Raw genomic sequence first — 18,509 nt, 5'->3', positions numbered from 1 at the left:
GTGAGGGGCTGTAAGCTAGCAGGAGAGAGTGTAAAAACGAAAGCTTTAACAACTTTTAGAGGTGAATTTTTAATTAACTCCTGCCGCTTTATAGAAACTATGTCCTAAAAACAGAAGCTTTTTAAATTTTGGTCTAAAATCCTAATTAACAGACGACTGGGGTCGCTTTAAAAGAGAGGAAAAGATGTTCGTGGAGGGACTTTAAGTGTTTCTGTCCATCAGTTCTTCAAGGTTTTTTGTTCGTTTTTGTTAATGGGAGGTGGAAAACTCATGACCCCCCCTCACCCTCATACCTCCCCCGTGCCCCTAAATTTGCTGCATGCTCCAAGCAGACGAAACAAGTGGTTAGCACCCCAAACGTGTGTAGTGTCTCTGTCCGTGCGGTCGGTCTTAGCGTGGTTTCGACTTCTGTGACGGTGAATGTCTCAGTGAGCTCCACGTTCTGTTCCATCCCCTCTTCCTGTTCTGTTTTGTTCTGGTTCCCTTGATCATTTTTCTGCTCATCTTCGTCATTTGGAAGCTGTGATGTGAAGGGGCGACCTGCAGGTTCAGGGTCCTCAGGTCCTCGGTCAGATTTCTCGATTGGGCGGGGTGCTACGTTTCCCCTGATTGTTCTGGTCACCAAAGCAGATGAAAGTGGAAACCTGTTGACCCTGGCACCTGCAGCCACCTTATAGACCTAGAAGATCATTTAATCCTTCTGTCTGTGTGCTGCCCTCTTTAAACTCACATAAATGGTCTTCAAAAAACACTTTTTTAAGGTTTTCTTTTCATTTTAAAGTGGGGATGTTGAAAATGTTAAGTGGTGCTAACGTATGTTGACGATCCAACAGTTTTTATCAGTGGTTGGCTGTTCATCTTCCCTGTATAATAGTTCAACCTTTTGAGAATCATTGCAGTTTTCTGGGTGAAGTTTCATGAGAAGTTTCGATGCCTGAGCCTCAAAGTTTGGGTCTCGGTTTCAAGGACCTCAGATCTTCAAAGAGCAGCAGGTGTTTGAAGTCAGGGCCTTCCTTTGAACTCCATCAGAACGGCCTCAAAAAACGAAAAAAAAAACAACAACTATTGATTGGAAAGGTTCAACTTGTTTCCCTTGATCTGACCCACATTCTAATGCATCTGAATAGACACGGGTCAGTCTGACCCGATACTGTCCACTCCTCTGACATTAGACTATATACATTTTATGATAAATTCCCATTTTAGTTTTTTTGATTTTTTTTAGGAAGAGTAGCATAACTTTAAGCCAAGGAAAAGCTCAATTTACTGCAGTTAATTATGAAAATGGATCAAATTTGACCCAAACATTTTGTTAGAGTCAAAGTGTTCTTGTTTAGAGATGAAACAACAGCAATTTTTCTCATCTAGATTGCTCATCATTCATAGATTCTTTAGCAACCCAATGTGGTTGCTATGGAAACAGACAAAATGCCCCTTCGCCTTTCAGTTCAGCAGGTCCCAGTGGATGAGTTATTGTTGCTTTTTATCAGACTGTTAGAAAAGTATCTTGAAACGTACTAATCTGGAATCATTTTTGTTCGAGGCAGAACAAACGGAACAATTGAATCTAAATCCTTCTTTATTGCGTCTCAGTTTCACGTAAGTCTTCACGTCTGGAGACACGGAGAACTCATATGGCTTTCATTGAACTTCTCATGTCACTTTCTTAAAGAACTTTCCAAGGTTTTGAACTTTTCTTCTAAAGAAATGGGCCTCATTTACACATTTGTTCCCAGTGGCTTTCCTAAATTTGTCTTCAGACTTCATTTAAAAAAAAAAAGTTAATGTTTTGTTTTTTTTTGTGGACATTTGTAGAGTTGATAAGTTCCAACTCAATGATTCACATATGTCATCATGTGACTATTATAGCAAATGTTAACAGAGGAGCCACTGCAATTTCCAAAAATGTCAGCCTGGAGCTAAATTCTAAAGCCTATTTGCTGTAAATCCCTGGTAAGACGATGGTAGAGGCCACAAACTCAACAGAAATACTTTGATTAAAAGCTTGTGACCTCAAGGTAGCCCTAAATATTAAACATGTAGAAGATTAAGAGCTTTAGTTAGCCAGTTTGACCAACCTATATCCTCAATCTGGAGTCGGAATTGTGCAGTTAAACAGGGACATTTATATCCTTATTCATTGTTTCTACATTTATGGATTTATTTAAACTTTCCTTTATTTATTTAATGATTTAAACATTTTGTTTTATTGTTAGCACCTGTTTATTTAAACATACATTCAAATAAAATTACCTCAGATTTTATTTTTAGATCATAACAACCATTATGTTGTCATAATATCAGTTGTTTAAAAGAAACAGCAATAGTTATTAATTTTTATAAGTGTTTATAATTAAAAGATCTTCATAAAAACTTGTATCAATTGACACAAATTTAAACTTTTTTCCCCAACTTTCTTTCATCTGAAAAAAGTTGTCCAAACACTGCAACGTTGGTCAGCTCTTATTTTGAAAACCCGTCAAACTTTCTCCACCGATCAATTTAGCGTCTCAAATATTTACACCATCAGCTTAAACAATCAACTGCGACTAAAAAAAAAAAGAATGTTGGAGATGCGAGTCTGTTCAACATCAACGCTTTTATAATTTCTCACTACATCTCCCAAGATTCATTGGGTGAAAGCGACAGCATCTCTCACTGCGCTGCTATAACTTCATGACACAACAGGAGCAACATTAAACAACATTAAACAACCATTCTGTGGAGATGGACAGTTCTGCTCTGCGACTATTAACGAGAACTTTTCAACCATGAAACATCTGCGGACAATGACTAAAAGTTGTGTTTAAAGTAAATTCACAATGCATAAGGTTGCATTAAACTCCACTTTAATAAGCTGTTTTAAAATATAAATGCGTTGGTTGAAAACTGTTAAATCAAATATTGCAACTTTTAGGAAAAACTGCAGCAACAATCACAAAAAAAATAAAAATCTGCAAGGGACAGTTTCAGAAATAGAATTGCTGTGGAAGAACAGCTGGTGGATGAGGTCCATGGTCTTCAGAGATTAGAAACCATGTGAAGTGTGAAAAGAGGATCAGTGATCGCTTCTCCTGGACAAACTAAAGTTACAACGAACCAAAGAACAGCCAGATTTGGTGTCAGCAGTGGGATCTTCTGTATTCCTGGGCGACCTGACTCTGGTCCTCGTGATCTTCCACCGTACTTTTTTTCCAGCTTTCATTGGCAAACCCCCTGCTGGATCTGGTGATCCCAAAATCCTGCTTGATGACCACACCTGATCCCGCAGGTGGGAAGGCAGGGGTAACTGGAAAACGAGCCACAGAAGATCTCAAAGATCAGAGTTGGGCAGCTCTGTTTCTACACCCCACTCTTCTGCGACCCCCATCGCTGAGTTTCTTTTTTTTTCTTTCTCTTCCACTTTCCTGCATCTCAACAGCCATCAAAGGCTTCTCGCCTCAGCACAAGATCACCAGCTTCGAGGAAGCCAAGGGTTTGGACCGCATCAACGAGAGGATGCCACCACGGCGAGACGCCCTGCCCTCCGACGCCAGCCTGAACTCACTGAACAAGGCTCTGTCCTCAGAGACCAACGGCACAGACGCCAAGGGGAGCACCAGCGGCGGCGGCGGCGGCGGCAGCATTCAGTGAAGGCTGGAAGAGGCCGGCGCCACTTCGTCCAGGGCCCCCCCAGCCACCGCAGGAAGAAAAAAAAAGGGAGGGGGGGTTATGACTGAAATGTGTGTGTGTGTGGGGGGGCATCTTACTTGCTCGTCTTTGAAATGCCATCGTAACTTTAGCTCATCGTCAAATCACGTTAACGCCGGATTACTTTTCCGGAGGGAGGAGCCAAAACCGGCTCTCATCCGCACCGGTTTTTTCAGGAAAAACGCAGACCTGGGAGGGGGTGGGGGGGGAGGGGGTCGGCCGTCCGCTTTAGTTTAGGTTATCCTCGAAGACCCATCGTTCATTCACACCGGAAGTAACTTCTTACTAAAAAGACGTACGTTTACAGAAAAAAAACAGCACTAAAATGGACGGAACATGAGCTCACGTTTTTAACGTATAAGGGTGTACAAACTACATAAGGACTATTTATTGATTTTATGTTTTTGGGTTTGTTTGTTTTTTTGGTTTTTTTTGCTACTCTTACGAAATAGCTGATAAATGAATTAGGCAGTCTTAATAAGAATGTTGCAATGTTGTGGAAATGCCAAATAACTGAACGTTTTATGGTTTTGTACATATTACGCTTACCTCAGGTTCTTTTGGTGTGTGCTTTGACCTGATTTTTTTCTGTACAATGGCTAAATGATAATGAATACCTATTTTTCATGAGTTTCATAACTGGAATTTACACTTCCCTATCTATCATTTGCAAATATTTGTTTTTTTTTTCTTTTAAAAAGGGGCGGGGCGGGTAGATTTATTGTGGCTTGCTGGAACTGAGTGTTAGTTTTTATTTTTTTCCTCTTTTTAAGTATTGCGAACAAAGTACAAAAAAGATAAAAACAGAGAACCTATATTGTGTACGGAAAAAAACAAACAAAAAAAAAGTACAATAAAGTGTCTGCCTATGCATGTTTTATAAAAATCAACCAACGGAAACGGAAGGCGGGAATCCGTGTGCCGTGGAGGGCCTGTTTTTTGAGATATATTGCGCTTTAGTGAACATATACTGGAAAACGTATACCTGCATACTTTCAATTAACACCATGAAGCTCTATGCCTTGAACTCCTTTTTTTATTTTGTAGTTAAAGCGTTTGATGATCCGAGATGGACGAGAAACGATATTTTTAACTCGCGCTTGTAAGTGCACACAGTCCAATTACGCATGTTTGACAATTCTTGTGAGGTGTGTGGTTACATGTGGAAACTCTCCCAAACTGCATGATTAGCTGTTGGTGTCATATTACAGGTGAAACGGTTTGGTTTTTTTGTAAATGTGCCACAGAAAAATGTGTCATTTGATTCCTATTACCCTATTATTTGGAACTCTGCTTTGTATATCAGTTACAGGTTTGATACTGTTCAATACTTTAAGATGAAAACAGGGGAAAGTAAAAAAAAAAAAAAAGATCTTTTTTTTTTTTAAAAAGGAGGAGAAAAAAACAGCTTTAAGTGCCCAAGTAATTCACTACACGACATGAAGCCTTGCTTTTTGTAATTTAACTTCAGAACTCGTTGGCAGATGAGGCATGCACTTGCAACTATGGGAAGTATTTTATATAACTGTTCAATAAAAACGTGCATGAATTTCAACCTGACAATGTGCTTCCTGTTTGTGTCTGGAGAAAAAGCCCCGCCCCCTCTTTTCCAGCAGGTTGGCAGGAAGCGACCCTCTTCTGTAACTCAAATAAAAGTAAACGAAAAGACATCTGCAGCGAGCGAGGGGCACGTTCACAGAAAGGAGCTCCTGAAAGGGTCATCATTTTAGATCTTTGGAAAAAAAAAGGAATTAACTGAGGTGTGTGTTCTTCCTTTTTCTTGCATCCCCACCAAAAATCTCCACAATCTCCAAATTTTTTTTGAAAAGGAAGTTCTTTGGCAGCTAATCAGCAATGGTGTTTCCTATTTATTAACCTTTCACACTTTTTCTGATTACGCTGACGCTCCGAAGCCAAGAAACAGAGCACCAGAGATCTTCACGTGTTCAGAAGGCAACAAACTCCCAAGTTTGACTTTGAAAGATGTCGGAAACATCCATGCGTAAAGGAAATCGTGGAAGTAAAAATATTTTAGTGGAAACGAGCCATGGAGGAAAAAACTTCGTCCACCAGTCCAAAGACACGCTTCATAGGCTCATTGATGATTCTAAATGGTGATTTACATTGAGTGTTGCTCTGCAACAGGCTGGCAGCCTGTTCAGGGTTTTCCTCACCTTCACCCAGCAAAAGCTGGATAAGGCTCTCACAACCCCTAAAGGGATTTAGAAACCTTTTTGTTTTTGCTCCCTTTAGCCACGAAATGAACTCAGATGTGAAACATGTTCTACAAAATGACCGCATCTCACAAATCTTGTTTTCAGATGTTTTTCCTTTGCTGGGATAATCAATTCCATTCCACCTCACAGGCGTGCCACGTCAAGATGATGATTAGACAGCATGGTTGTTGCACAGGTGTGCCTTAAGCACTTTAAAATGTGCCTCTTTGCTTGATTGGCGGTCTGGGGACTCAGAAAGCCGGTCAGTGACTGGTGTGACCCCCGTTTGCCTCATAAAGTGCAGCACAGCTCCTTGGCATTGATTTTCACACAGGTGTCTCATAAGATTTCTCAATTTTTAAATTTCTGTTTCAATTTGTGGTTTAAAGTTTTTTTTTTTTGTTGTTGGAGGAGAAATTGCATCCTTCTAAAACTGCCTTCTAGTGGTCGTTTTATGTACTGCAACCTTTGATGAATTTGCGTTAACCCTTGTGCTATCTTGTGGGATCCAATGACCCCACCCTTACATTTACATGTTGACAAAGGTGGATAAAGGTGGAGAGGATTTCGTGTAATCTATGGACACCAGTGAAGATTACAAATCTTTGGGGAAAAAAAGGTTCAGCGCACACACTGTCTTGTGGGGTCTAGAGGACCCCACTCAACGTTAACGTGCCTTGGAGGCACGTTAACGTTGAGTGGGGTCCTCTAAACCCCACAAGACAGCACAAGGGTTAAATGTGGGAACAGAAAAAGGGCAAATTGTTTGCAGCAAATGAACATTTTAGACGTTAATTTGTTTACTCCAACCCTCGATGAGCCATAACATGATAAACATTTAAAAGGTTGTTGCACCAATTTAAACTTTTTCCATTTATTATTTTAATTTTTTTAAAACCAGCAAAACTTTTTGATGGTAAAGAAAGAGCTACTTTAGCTCAAATCAAAGGTCTGTTGTTCTGTTACGTTTGTTCCAAGCAGCTTCTTCTTCCTACCAGAACTCCACCTCTATATTTTTGTTGCTGCGCCTTGATTCTCTTATTGCAAACCTACTTAGTGACAAATAACTGGCTCCACATTTTCCCCTCAAAAACAGAGTTTTAGGTTGATTTAAACTTGAGCTGCCAACAAGCTCAGATCAGCATCCCTCTACCGCTGTGCTTACCAGCAAAATGAAGTAGTTTCAGGTAACAATACACGGCAAAAACAGGCCCTCTAGAAACAAGTTAAACATTCTTGCCCCATTGGCAGATTTTCTTTAAATAAGCTAAATAAATCTGCCAGTGGGGTAAGAAAAATGGTCTTACCAAGATTCCCTACTTTAAAAAAAATCCAAGTGGCCAATACATGTCTTCTCAATATTTTTCTTGCAAGATAGAAAATAAACCATTTTTTGAATTAAAATCAAAGATAAAAATAGTGAATTTGCTCTTTCAAGGGGGGGTGAAAGTTTAGTTATTTACATCACTGAGTATAGAAACGATCATTGTCAACGGTTGCCTGATGATTTCGTGTCCTTCGGCTCCCAAACTGTCTTCCATGGATTTCTTCAGCTGCGATCAAAAACAATAGTCCAATCAAAGGAAGTAAACTGTGACATCCTGTGTTTTTGGGAGGACCTAAAAACAGGAGCGAGGCTTTGGCAGCGCCGGCCCAAGAATGTGCCGACCAGGAGACTTTGCTTATGTGATGTGAGATCAGAATTCAACACATGAATCAATTTTCTCGATCATATGAAGTCTTGAAAAACTATTTTGTGGTAAAATCCAATAGATCAGTTCTAAAAGTTCAGAAAGATTTCAATCTTTCTTAATCTTATTTAAACTAAACCACAGACAAAAGTTAACAGACATGCTAACAGTGGAGATGCTAAAACCATATCCTTCCATTTTATCTGATTTTGTCAACAACTAAAGTCCTCACAGGGCCCCTACCCATTAGATTTAACTGCACCACACATTCCCCCCACCTCACAACAATACACACACACATTACACAAAGAAGGCAGGGCCTCTCATCTTCTGTCCCCATCCCTGGTGGAGGATCCAGGCCCTCAGCAGCCATGCCCCTTGGGTGCTGGCTTCTCTTGGAGAAGTTACACTCTTCATCATTTACCATCATCCACCGCAGTAGAACACAATGACTCAACTGAGCACAGGTGTCAGCTCACCTTTGCACTAAAAGTATGTGTAAAGGAATGAAATGCTTGACACGTGTTGGATTGTGTACATGTTGACATGCTTGTATATGAAGATCTTTGGGGCCAACAGGTATGTTTGTATCATTTAAGTGGACTCTGTGGACTTCCTCCAACTTCTATAACCGATTTTTTCCCCCTTATGCCCCCTCTCTAACATCCCACCCTCTCCTTTCAAAAAAGTATAAAAACACAGTTAATATAAATAAAGTTTAGCCTCAAATATAAAAAGGGGTTTATTCAAATATACTCCTCGTGTGTCAGAAGATCCATAACCCCCTATTATAACAGTAAAATCTGTCCAACACAAGAGGTGTGATCAGGTCTGATCTGTTTGCTCAGCTGTTGGACAGGACAAGGAAAAAAAAAATGTTTGGACACCACCATCCAGAAGAAGGCTGGGTCATTGCACACTCCATCCAAACAGTCACTCTAGAAGCAGAGCTCTCATCCATCCACCCATTATTCCATCTATTGCTTTATCCATCCATCCATCCATCCATATTCCTTCATCCATTTTCTGAACTCTGAATCCCTTTCTTCTATCTTGTGAATAAATCTTTCAACCTTGTGGTTCATCTTCCATCTTGTTTATCTTCTGAAAAGCAGTGATCAGGACAGAGTGTTAGTCATCAAATCCCTTAGTTGATCTGTTTTTGTCCTCATCCCTTTTGTCATTTCATAAAAGTGTAAAGCTTAGAGATTGCTGTTTTCCTCTGCTGAGTCTCCTCCCAGCTGGCAGGAAAAAATAAACCATGGGAGTTGCCTCCAAAACATTTACTTCAAGCTGATGTGATTGTTACAGGGACTCTGGTCTGCACCCAGAGGTAGGCGCACATTAGTCCACCCACCTTACATCAGCAAGGGAAGCCGGTGCGTTTCCTCCCCTTCTTTCTCTAAAGGAAGCGCAAAAATAAGCATCGGCGGCCGAGCGCCCCAGCACGGACACGCTGTTGTGCTAGTTGGAGGAGACCAACCATGAGGGCCACCAGGGTTCTTGTCCTGCTGCTCGCCACTGTCCGTGTCTTCAGTCCAGGTAAGGTGGCCTTTGGCTGCAGAATGCAGCGCTCTTCTTCCTTCCCATCATTGATGTAAACATCAGAGAGCTGTTTGTGCACTGGTTGCCATGACGAAACGTTTAAACCTCTTTCAGCTGTTTGGATAACAGGCTTATCTTTTTTCCTCCTGGAGTAATTTTGACTACTTTCATGTACTTTAAGATGAAGATCTCTGTGATGGACTTCTGTTAAACCCTATGGGAACCAGCCATTTGTACTGCAATTATGCACAAATATCATTTTTCCATTTGAAGGAAATGAGAGAAACTCTTTAGCGCTGCAGGAAGACCCCCGAAAACACTGGATCTGTTTGTTCTCCATGTGGAGCCCGAAAATGTTGTAACTTCCCTCCAACAGCCGATAGGCAGTGAGAACCTGGCTGCCCCCTGCTCCCACAGGGACAGCAGATTAGCGTCCCAGAGTTGAAAGCTCCCAGCTGACGCTCTGCTGTGAACATCTGGAGGAAACGCTGCTGTTTAAGTCGGCCGCTGAGCAGTTCCGACCTTGTAAAAGTCGACCCCGCACTGCCACCGCGGTAAATCTCTCCTCGCTGTCGGGGCCTCGAACGTCAGCGTCGACTGAAACCAAAGCTACTCCGTTTTTTCTGAAGCCGCAGTTCAGAGGACAACAATTCTGTGACAGCGACAGGATGCAGCTTCACACTTGGAGCCGGGGACGTGCCGCAACCTCCACGTCTGCCTTGTCTGACACTTGGAGGTCTTTGTTTTGAGAATTTCCTTTAAAGTCAAGCCGAGCAGATTTCCTGTAGTCCCACAAGCACAAAAAAAAAACCTAAAATAGTCAGTCTGCGGAAATGTGTCTGACATTTGTGTTTGAACCCCATTAGGGCTAACCTTTGCCCTCCTGACCTCCACCTTGGATGGTGAGGATGTGGAGCAAACAAAGCTACCAGCTGTTGTTTGACTAATTCTCTGCATGAAACCCTTATGTTGTCCATGCAATATGAATGTGTTTCTCATAAACGCTTCCTTTTTCTGTTTGCTTTCCAGTTTCGTCATCAGACCCACTGAATGACCAACAAAACAGCACAGCATGTAGGTACTGAACCACTGAAGCCTCGTTTTAAAGGTTTGGTGTTTGGTGTTTGTCCAGCTTGAATGATTTTGATCAGCAAAGCAGTTTGGATGCATAATTTGGCCCCATTCATTCATTTTGACGGTTTCGCCTGTAATGTCATCATATTTTGGGGGTCTTCACAATCCTCAAAATCCATTTAAATCAGGTACTAGGTGTTTGCAAATTTTGGCGAGTGTTTGAGTATGTGGCGGGGCAAAATATTCTCTCAAACGTGCCGCAAGAAAGACTTGTGAAGAATTGTGAAACCAATATGAAACCTGGAGCCCAGGAAGGACTCCTGCGGGACAGAATAAAATCGATTTAATAGATAAACTTAAGTTCACAAACTGTGAATTTTTGTTGCATTAATGTTGAATAAGTAAGGTGGAGACAAGCCAGAAAACATCCAATGCTGCAGTACCTTTAAAGGCCACTAGAGGCAGGTTGCGAATCAATTTCCCATTAACCCCAATGTTAATAAGACAGTAAGCAGAAATAAACGTGAATACCGGCAGGGAACAACCGCCCGGGCGGCGGTTGTTCCCTGCCGGTTCCCGTGTGGCGTTGGGGGGATTCCGGCTGCTGCTGCGGTGGGGGTCTTGGGGTGGGGATGGCTGGGCACTCTCCCTCCTTCTTTTCACGTTCCACCATCCATTTTAGAAGAACATAAACACTCACCTGAGCACAGGTGTTAGCTCACCTTTGCACTAACAGTTTGCATGATTGAATGACAGAAATATTTCACACTAGTTGGTTTTAAGGCATAAGTATGCGTGTGAACACTATTTGTTTTGTGTACATGTCGACATGTGGACATTTTTGCAGCTAGCAGGTGTGTTTATAACATTTGAGTGTGTGTGTGGACAGGCCCCGCCCTTTTTGTACTACATTTGAACCTTACCATAATGATAAACATCCAGTAAACCTGTCTGCTTTATGCTGCTTCATGGTCTTATCCCCCTTCCCCTCCTATTATCACCCTCCTACCCCCCCCCCCCTCTCTAACGTCCCTCTCTCTTCTTCCCCTCTTTCCTTTTCCGTCCAGTCCAACACCAAAGATTTTCAAACATGATTGAAATTAATAAAGTTTGGCCTCAATTACAAAAGGGGTTTATTCAGACATACCTTTGGTTTGTATGAAGATTAATAACCCCTATTGTTAAAGTAAAATATGTCCAACACAAGAGGCCCTCAGCTCTCATCTGTCTGCCCAGCTGTTGGACAGGACAAGTTAAAAAAAAAAAATAAAAAAAAAATAAATAAATAAAAAAAAAAATTAAAAAACAATTAAAAAATAAAATAAACGTGAATACAATCTGGTAAAAAAAAAAAAAGTATATTTGATGCTTTTTGATTTTTTACATTTTTCATGAAAACATAAAATGGTAAAAGGATCAATGTCTGGCCCAAGGACACGTCAACACATGTGTGGGCAAGGCAGGAGCCCAACCACGCCCTCTCCTCTAAGTTTTCTGTTTTTTCAGTGTAGAGTTTCTTTTAGCTTTGCTGGTAGTATTTGCCTTCTGATTGGTAGGTGGGTGTACTTAACTAAACTCCTACTTTGCTTTGCCCCACCCAGTTGCCCTATTTTTAGAACTCCAGTCAATATTGCCGACCCTCTGGGTTGGGATCCTCTGTCCACTGCTTTTATTTCTAGAAAATGAACTTCTCACAAGATTTCAAAGAAATGTGGCCACTGATCCCAAAAGTGTCTCAAATCACTCCCAATTTCAAATTGACACCAATTAGAGAACAGTTTGGGACAAGACAATCTGGTGTAAAGCACTTTGTGTTACATTCTATATATAAAAAGTGCTATATAAATAAAAATAGCTTTGATTTGATTTGATTTGAATCATAAGACAGTCACTGTTTTGAGACGTTTTTCAAAAGTTTTTTGACAGATGCTGGGACTTTAGTTCTTCCGCAACCCCCATTTTGGGGTATTTTAGCCAAAAGTGAGAGAAACTGAGAGAAACAGCCTAAACTAAACGTTTAATCCACACTTTCTTACAACAAACACAAAAAAAGATACCATGTTTCCTAACCAAATGTATCCTCCAACTTTCGGCAGTTTCGTGTTTCTGGAACACGCAGGCTACACGTTAGCATGCTAGCTAGTATAATTTAGAGTGAATATGAAATATTGGTATTTGCAGCCATGCAGAATTCACATCTGCATACCAAAGGATTTTATTTCACATTTAACATTTTTATTGAATAATAGTATTGTTTTCCTTGTTTCACAGCCATAACCACAAAGCCGCTATCAACAGATGGACCGCCCACGACGGCGTCATCAATGGCTGCAGCTCCAACAAACTCCTCTGCTTCCCAAAACACCAACATGACAATCCCAGACAACGGTAAATTAGCCCTTATTTGGTTTCCAAACATACTGGAAAACAGTCAGGCTCCAGTTTGTAATTAGATTTGATTATTTAAAGGGGGACAATGCATTTTTTATAGAACACATGATAAAGATGAGTTTTAAAAATGGCAGAAAAGGTGTTTTTTTCAGGTGGGGGTCCCCTGGAAGTAAAAAAAAAAAAAAGTATAAATAGGATGACACATACAGACAGTTAGATGAAAACACAAATTCTTGACACAAAACCAACAGAACAACAACTGACAAACATTGTCAATGTCAAGAGCCACAAGTGCAACAGAGGAATATACACAAAGACACAAAAGCGAACAACACAACAGGTGCAGGTTTGGTGTTGGCAGGTGGAGGTGTGGATGAGCCATTGTTTTATATGTTTAGTGAAAGCTTGGTAGCTGTTTAAAGACCCACAAAGTTGTGGGTGGGACTGTTGCCCCACCCCCATTCCCCTCCCCATTGTTGAGAGCTCTCTGTTTGCATTCACTACTGCTGGCTTACAGCCCCTCACACCCCCAAGCTCACATCGCCGATGCAACAACAAATGGCGAGCAATATTGGAGCTGATCAGCCAGACAATTTTGAGCTAGATACGAGCTCAGATGAGGAAAACAAAGACGCATACGGACCCATTTGTCTACAAATGGATGCATCAGAATGGAGCAGAGCAGGGAGTTGCATATTTAGCATATTTTCTTATTTGTAGGCTAGAAAAAGAATTTTAAGCTTACTTTTATATATATATATATATCCTCCATTATGAGAAAAATGCCACAAGAAGATGTTGAAACACCAAAAACACAAGTGGGTCTTTAAAATGCTCTATTAAGTACCCCTCTCTGTAAAGGTAAAATTACAAAAATTGGCTGTTATTGAATCAAAGTATCTAATTTTCCAAGTTTTTTTAAAGAATAACTATAGTAGAGCAAATGTTAAATATTTCCATTATTTTCTTTCTTCTTTATAGTATACCCCGTCCATCCAGCAGTCACTGACAATACTTCTTTATCGATGACCAACGTTACTGAAGAACCTAGTTTATCCACCAAATCACCAGGTAACCCAAACCTTTGACTTCCCTTTAACCTTTTAGAATTGACTTTGTGAAAATTTGGAGCTCAACTCTCAACTTCATTTGACTTTAGTATTTATTTGTTTTACAGAATATTATTCTTTAAAATGCTATTGCTGCATATCTGTAGGGCTCATAATTTTTATCCAAAACATTCCACTATTATTTTTTTTTCAGTTTTGACCAATGGAACTGCTGAGCCTGGAGGTGTTTCCTCACCAAACCCAACCACCATGACTGTTAATGAGACCAGAGATGCTCAAGGTGAGACACCGTTGGACGCAACATGCTTAGCAATTCCAAACTATTTCACTAGCTGAGTAGAAAACCAAAACTGTAACTACACTGCCTGCATTATTTAAAATTATTTCCAAACTTAACTAAAAATCACACAAAGCAAGTCTTTTAATCAGGAGATTTTGTCAGATTTTAATACTGTGATATTTGTTGTTCACAGGTGTAACCCACTCTGCAGGTATTTTTCCTTTTTCATTGTTTAAATGTTCATAGTTATATTTATTACAGTGTTTGGTCGTAAAATAAGCTTTGACATATTTAAATGTTGATTATTAAGGTCAATGCCTTAACATTTGTCTATTTAAAACTAAAAACGGTGTTTTCTTATCATTTCTTTTTAATGAAATCTCAAATTTTGTGTTTATAGTGACAGTAAAAACACATTCCACAGAGAAGCCACATGACATCGGGGTGAAGGAGAAGAAAACTGCTGAGGGAGGTGCCGGTAAGTTCCACAGGGTATCACCAGCAAATGTTTCTCCTAAAAAATAGGGAAGGTTGGTGGTTTTCTGAGTCCATTTGCTTTCATTTGTTTTAAAAGAAAAAACTTTTATCATGAACCGAAGACTCAATTGACTGTATATGAGAACTGGACTGAGTGACCCCAAACAGGAAATACCCGCTGGCTCCAAGAAGTCAAAACCCTATAGACTTCTATAGAGAAACAAACGCCTATTACTCAGTCATTCTATTGGTCAAAATAACCATTCTGACCATGTGGCGAAAAAATGGCGACTTTAGTGACTTAATTTGGTTGGAGCCAGAAGTAAACTATTTTCTATGGCTGACATCACACTCACTTGGTCCAGTTCTCAAATACAGTCAATGGCGATAACACGACCTGATTGACTAAAAATATTTGACTTTGCTAATTTGACAAACGTGATTGTTCTGTCTTATGTTTGACATTTCAGTGGTCACAGGCAATAAGCATGGGCTGAAACTACATAAAGATGGCTAACCATTTAGCTAACAACAACAATGTTAGCTAACTGTTAGCACTGTTTTTTTCATTAGGCATAGCTAACATTAAAGAGATTCTTTGCAAGGTAGCCTGTTAGCAATTATTATTACATCCATTTTATTATTATCCATTTCAAGACCCACTCTGATTTAAAAAAAAGGTGTTATCTACGTGTTCTGGGGACATTTTTGCCATAATGGAGGACATTTATGAAGAAAATTAAGCTCAAAATTGTGTTTGAGTATTTATTTGAATTATTGTCAATCAGGAGCAGATATTGCTCGCCATTTTTGTTGCCCTATTAATGTTAGGTTGGGGTTGTGAGGGGCTGTAAGCTAGAGGGAGATGGTGTAAACCAGGGCTGCTCATAGTTACTGTTTTCCAGATCTCCAAGCCCTGCTAGCTCCTTTAGACTTCTCCACATACTGAATGAATGAACATACCTGTTCCAGGTAATCAGCAGCAAGCAGCATGGTAGATCTCGAGGACTAGAATTGAGCAGTCCCGGTATAAACAGAGAGCTCTCGACAACAGGGAGAAGGGAAGATGGGTGAGATTGGTCCATGCCAATGGTCCCGCCCACAACTCGGGGGCAAATTTCCAATAAACTACTGTCGGAAAAAAGGACATAATTGGCTAAAAACAACATAATTATAATTAAAAGACCACAGGGAACGCTTTTACAGTAGATCGGAAGATGATTGGAGTAGGTCTTTAATGAACTTTGTAGTCCTGACAGTCTGTAATACAAAAACGTGGGAAAATAATTGAGTGAAACAGACAAATAATAGCTAGTTTTCTCCCAATTTGGGTCTTACTGGGATTCAGAATTATTAGTTGATAAATTTGTCACTAACAACACGATGGTAACTGTTCTGTACCTGCAGACCGAAGGCTTTGGTGGCTTGTTCTGCCTGCTGTTGTGATCGTAGGAGCTGCTGGAATCTTCTTCAAATTTAAAAGCAAGAAAGTCCACCACCACACAGGTAAGCAGGAAACCCTTGTGTTTTACGTTCTTTAATCAGAGCTGGAACACTCTGTGACGATGTTTCCTCCTTTTCTGCCCTACAGAGACCATTGACACTGGAACTGAGAAGTAGGCTTGATACCTGAAGGTGTGCATGGCTTTTTTTTTGTATTCACACAAACACGCAAATCGTTTGTGTCTCTGTTTCCTGCAGCGCATCTTTCCAGAGCAGACCGGAAAGCAGCAAAGATGGCGTCATGCTCCTCGGGGTGAAGTCATCAGGCGGCGAGGAACACGGTTAGCTGCATTATTCCTGTTTCCTGTCAGAGTTCCTCCTCTTCGTACATTCTTCTATCCCTTTAGCGAGGCTTTTCCTCCGACTTACAATCATTCAAGGGAAGCGACAGGCTTTCAGTCTCACATTGTACTGTACAGGCTTCTGGGCAGCAGAAGGTGTTTCCTGTGATTTTGTGCCCCCCACCCTAAAACAAGCTGCAGGGCTTGAAAGATAGGGACTTCCTAAGAAAAACACAGATTATTTTGGACGGGGGCTATTGTGTGCTCGGTAAATGTCAGTGTGGTACTAAGCGCTGTGTGTGTTTATTTGTGCACACAAAAAACCCAAAATGTTTACTTTTGGCATGAAGTGCCTTCCTTCCTTCAGTCAGTTCCTTCTGCGTCACATAAGGAAAAGCATTTTGAAGGGTTTCTGATAAGACAAAGTTTTGGGTTTCCTCACTCTACAGGTTGTAACTAAAATATCCCCCCTCGTCTGCGTAAATCAATCATTTTTTTCCCATCTTCATCACTCATTCTCTTCTTTTTCAGCTGCTGCCAGATAAAAACAGAGCAAGCAGTGGAAGAGTCGCGGGCGTTGCCTTCTCTGGGGGATCAGTTAAGGGATGACTTCATCTTTTTGGCTTTTTTTTGTAAATTAGGTACACGTTTAGTCAATCGGGAGAAATTTTATGCCATCTTCCTGTGAACTGAGGACACACGTTTAGGGGAAATAATACTCCAAACAGGAAAACGGCAGCAAATTTGTTGTATATGTGGATCCACAAGCCTGATTCCTGATTCCTCACTGTTAGAAACCACAGCTCATCTCAAAACACTCGTCATCCTTTGGGTTTGTTGTCCTGTTTGTTACTCAGGATGGATTTTCTTTTCAACTTCTTTTTAAACACATTTGAAACGGAGTCCGTTTGTTCCCTCTGTACTGATGTTGGGGTTTTGTTTGCTGTAAGAACATTTTCTGTATAAAAAACACAGCAATGCAGTGGCTCAGATTCAGATCAATGTTTTCACTGTAAAACCTTGAAATTGCTTTGTGTTTAAAGGTTTAAAAAACACTACTGCCAGTCTGAGTTTCCATAATAAACTGCTGGAGAAATACTGTATTGTGGAGCTTAATTTGTCATTAAATGTTAAAATGTTTTTCATCAATAAATTGCTATTTTATCTAAATGAAAATCTATTGCATACATGTAAAGAAATCCAATAACTAATTAAAAAATGTCAATTTTTATATGTTTTCTGCAATCCTTCAATTTACCACCAGAGGGAGTAGAGTAAACAGAAAACAACCTGATTCCTCTGCCTCCATATGATGTTTGTTGACAGATGAGTGAGATATCGGCTCTCACCGTGTGATCCTCACACCACACAGAAGTGCTAGAGAAGAACACAACAAGTATATCGGTTTTTTATTACCTCGCTTTTTAACAGCACATTAAGATTATTTATGGACTTTATTAGAGAAGACTGGCTAACTGTTCTGACTGCAGGCACATTTTCATCAAGGACATGCTATCAAATATAACCATGGTATAAAGCCATCAATTGTAACCTTTTGCCCTGCCAGCACACTCTTCTTCTCAACAAGGTGCATGTCCACAGCAAAACATTGAATTTGGAACCCCTTGAGTAACTATATAAAATATTTTCCGGTTTACAGAAATCCTCAGAGAGAGAGAGAGAGAGAATTTGACTTTGATCTCTGCTCATTTTATGATGACTCCATTTGAAGATGCAGGTAACCCTAAACATTATTGCACCTCCATAACGTTTTATTTGCTTTCACATTAATATTCTGGAAGTGTCCAGCAGTCCCAACAGCTGCTCCTTATTGCCAAAATGAACACAGGCAAAATAAACAAACATAAACACTTGTTACACCTTTCAGATGTCCTGTTACATCTTACAGATGAGCTCTTTTACCTTTCAGATCACCTGTTGCGACTTACAGGTAACCTGTTACATCTTACAGATGACCCTTTACACCTAACAGATGACCTGTTGCAATTTACAGGTAACCTGTTACATCTTACAGATGACCTGTTACCACGAACAGATGACCTGTTACACCTAACAGATGACCTGTTACACCTAACAAATGACCTGTTACACCTAACAAAAGACCTGTTACACCTGACAGATGACCTGCTACACCTAACAAAAGACATTTTACACCTGACAGATGATCTGTTACACCTAACAAAAGACCTGTTACTCCTAACAGATGACCTGTTACACCTCACAAAAGCCCTTTTACACTTAATAAAAGACCTGTTACACCTAACAGATGA

The 18,509-nt window shown here is 40.3% G+C and overlaps 2 protein-coding genes across 11 annotated transcripts in view; both read left to right on the top strand.

Annotated features, from left to right (window-relative positions):
* LOC101169815 (protein phosphatase 3 catalytic subunit alpha) overlaps window positions 1-5,253 on the top strand; it is a 181,420-nt gene extending 176,167 nt beyond the window's left edge. For all 10 annotated transcript variants that reach the window (XR_013651103.1, XM_078936363.1, XM_078936362.1 and 7 more), the window contains one exon: window positions 3,422-5,253. Coding sequence is in view for 9 of the 10 variants with exons in the window: in XM_078936363.1 (XP_078792489.1) it covers window positions 3,422-3,633 (212 nt within the window). In the remaining variant the exon portion in view is untranslated. The remainder of the gene's footprint in view (window positions 1-3,421) is intronic.
* A 3,628-nt stretch (window positions 5,254-8,881) lies between these two features.
* Window positions 8,882-17,316, top strand: LOC101169814 (uncharacterized). The gene is made up of 11 exons (XM_004079681.5): window positions 8,882-9,139; window positions 10,172-10,216; window positions 12,488-12,604; window positions 13,589-13,678; window positions 13,871-13,957; window positions 14,151-14,168; window positions 14,358-14,435; window positions 15,842-15,940; window positions 16,026-16,050; window positions 16,136-16,218; window positions 16,750-17,316. Exons 1-11 carry the CDS (start codon window positions 9,082-9,084, stop codon window positions 16,761-16,763), a joined length of 714 nt encoding a protein of 237 aa, XP_004079729.1. The 5' UTR covers window positions 8,882-9,081; the 3' UTR covers window positions 16,764-17,316.
* The last annotated feature ends 1,193 nt before the right edge of the window (window positions 17,317-18,509 follow it).

This window comes from Oryzias latipes, chromosome 18 (assembly GCF_053564925.1).
Source record: "Oryzias latipes strain Hd-rR chromosome 18, Olatipes_Hd-rR_3.1".
NCBI classification, from domain to species: Eukaryota; Metazoa; Chordata; class Actinopteri; order Beloniformes; family Adrianichthyidae; genus Oryzias; species Oryzias latipes.
This window is presented reverse-complemented; position numbering and strand designations above follow the sequence as displayed.

Coding starts and splice junctions, on each gene's coding strand:
- LOC101169814 (XM_004079681.5), top strand. CDS start 9,082: ATGAGGGCCACCAGGGTTCTTGTCCTGCTGCTCGCCACTGTCCGTGTC. Junction 12,605..13,588: donor CATGACAATCCCAGACAACG/GTAAATTAGCCC, acceptor TCTTCTTTATAG/TATACCCCGTCCATCCAGCA. Junction 16,051..16,135: donor ATTGACACTGGAACTGAGAA/GTAGGCTTGATA, acceptor TGTTTCCTGCAG/CGCATCTTTCCAGAGCAGAC.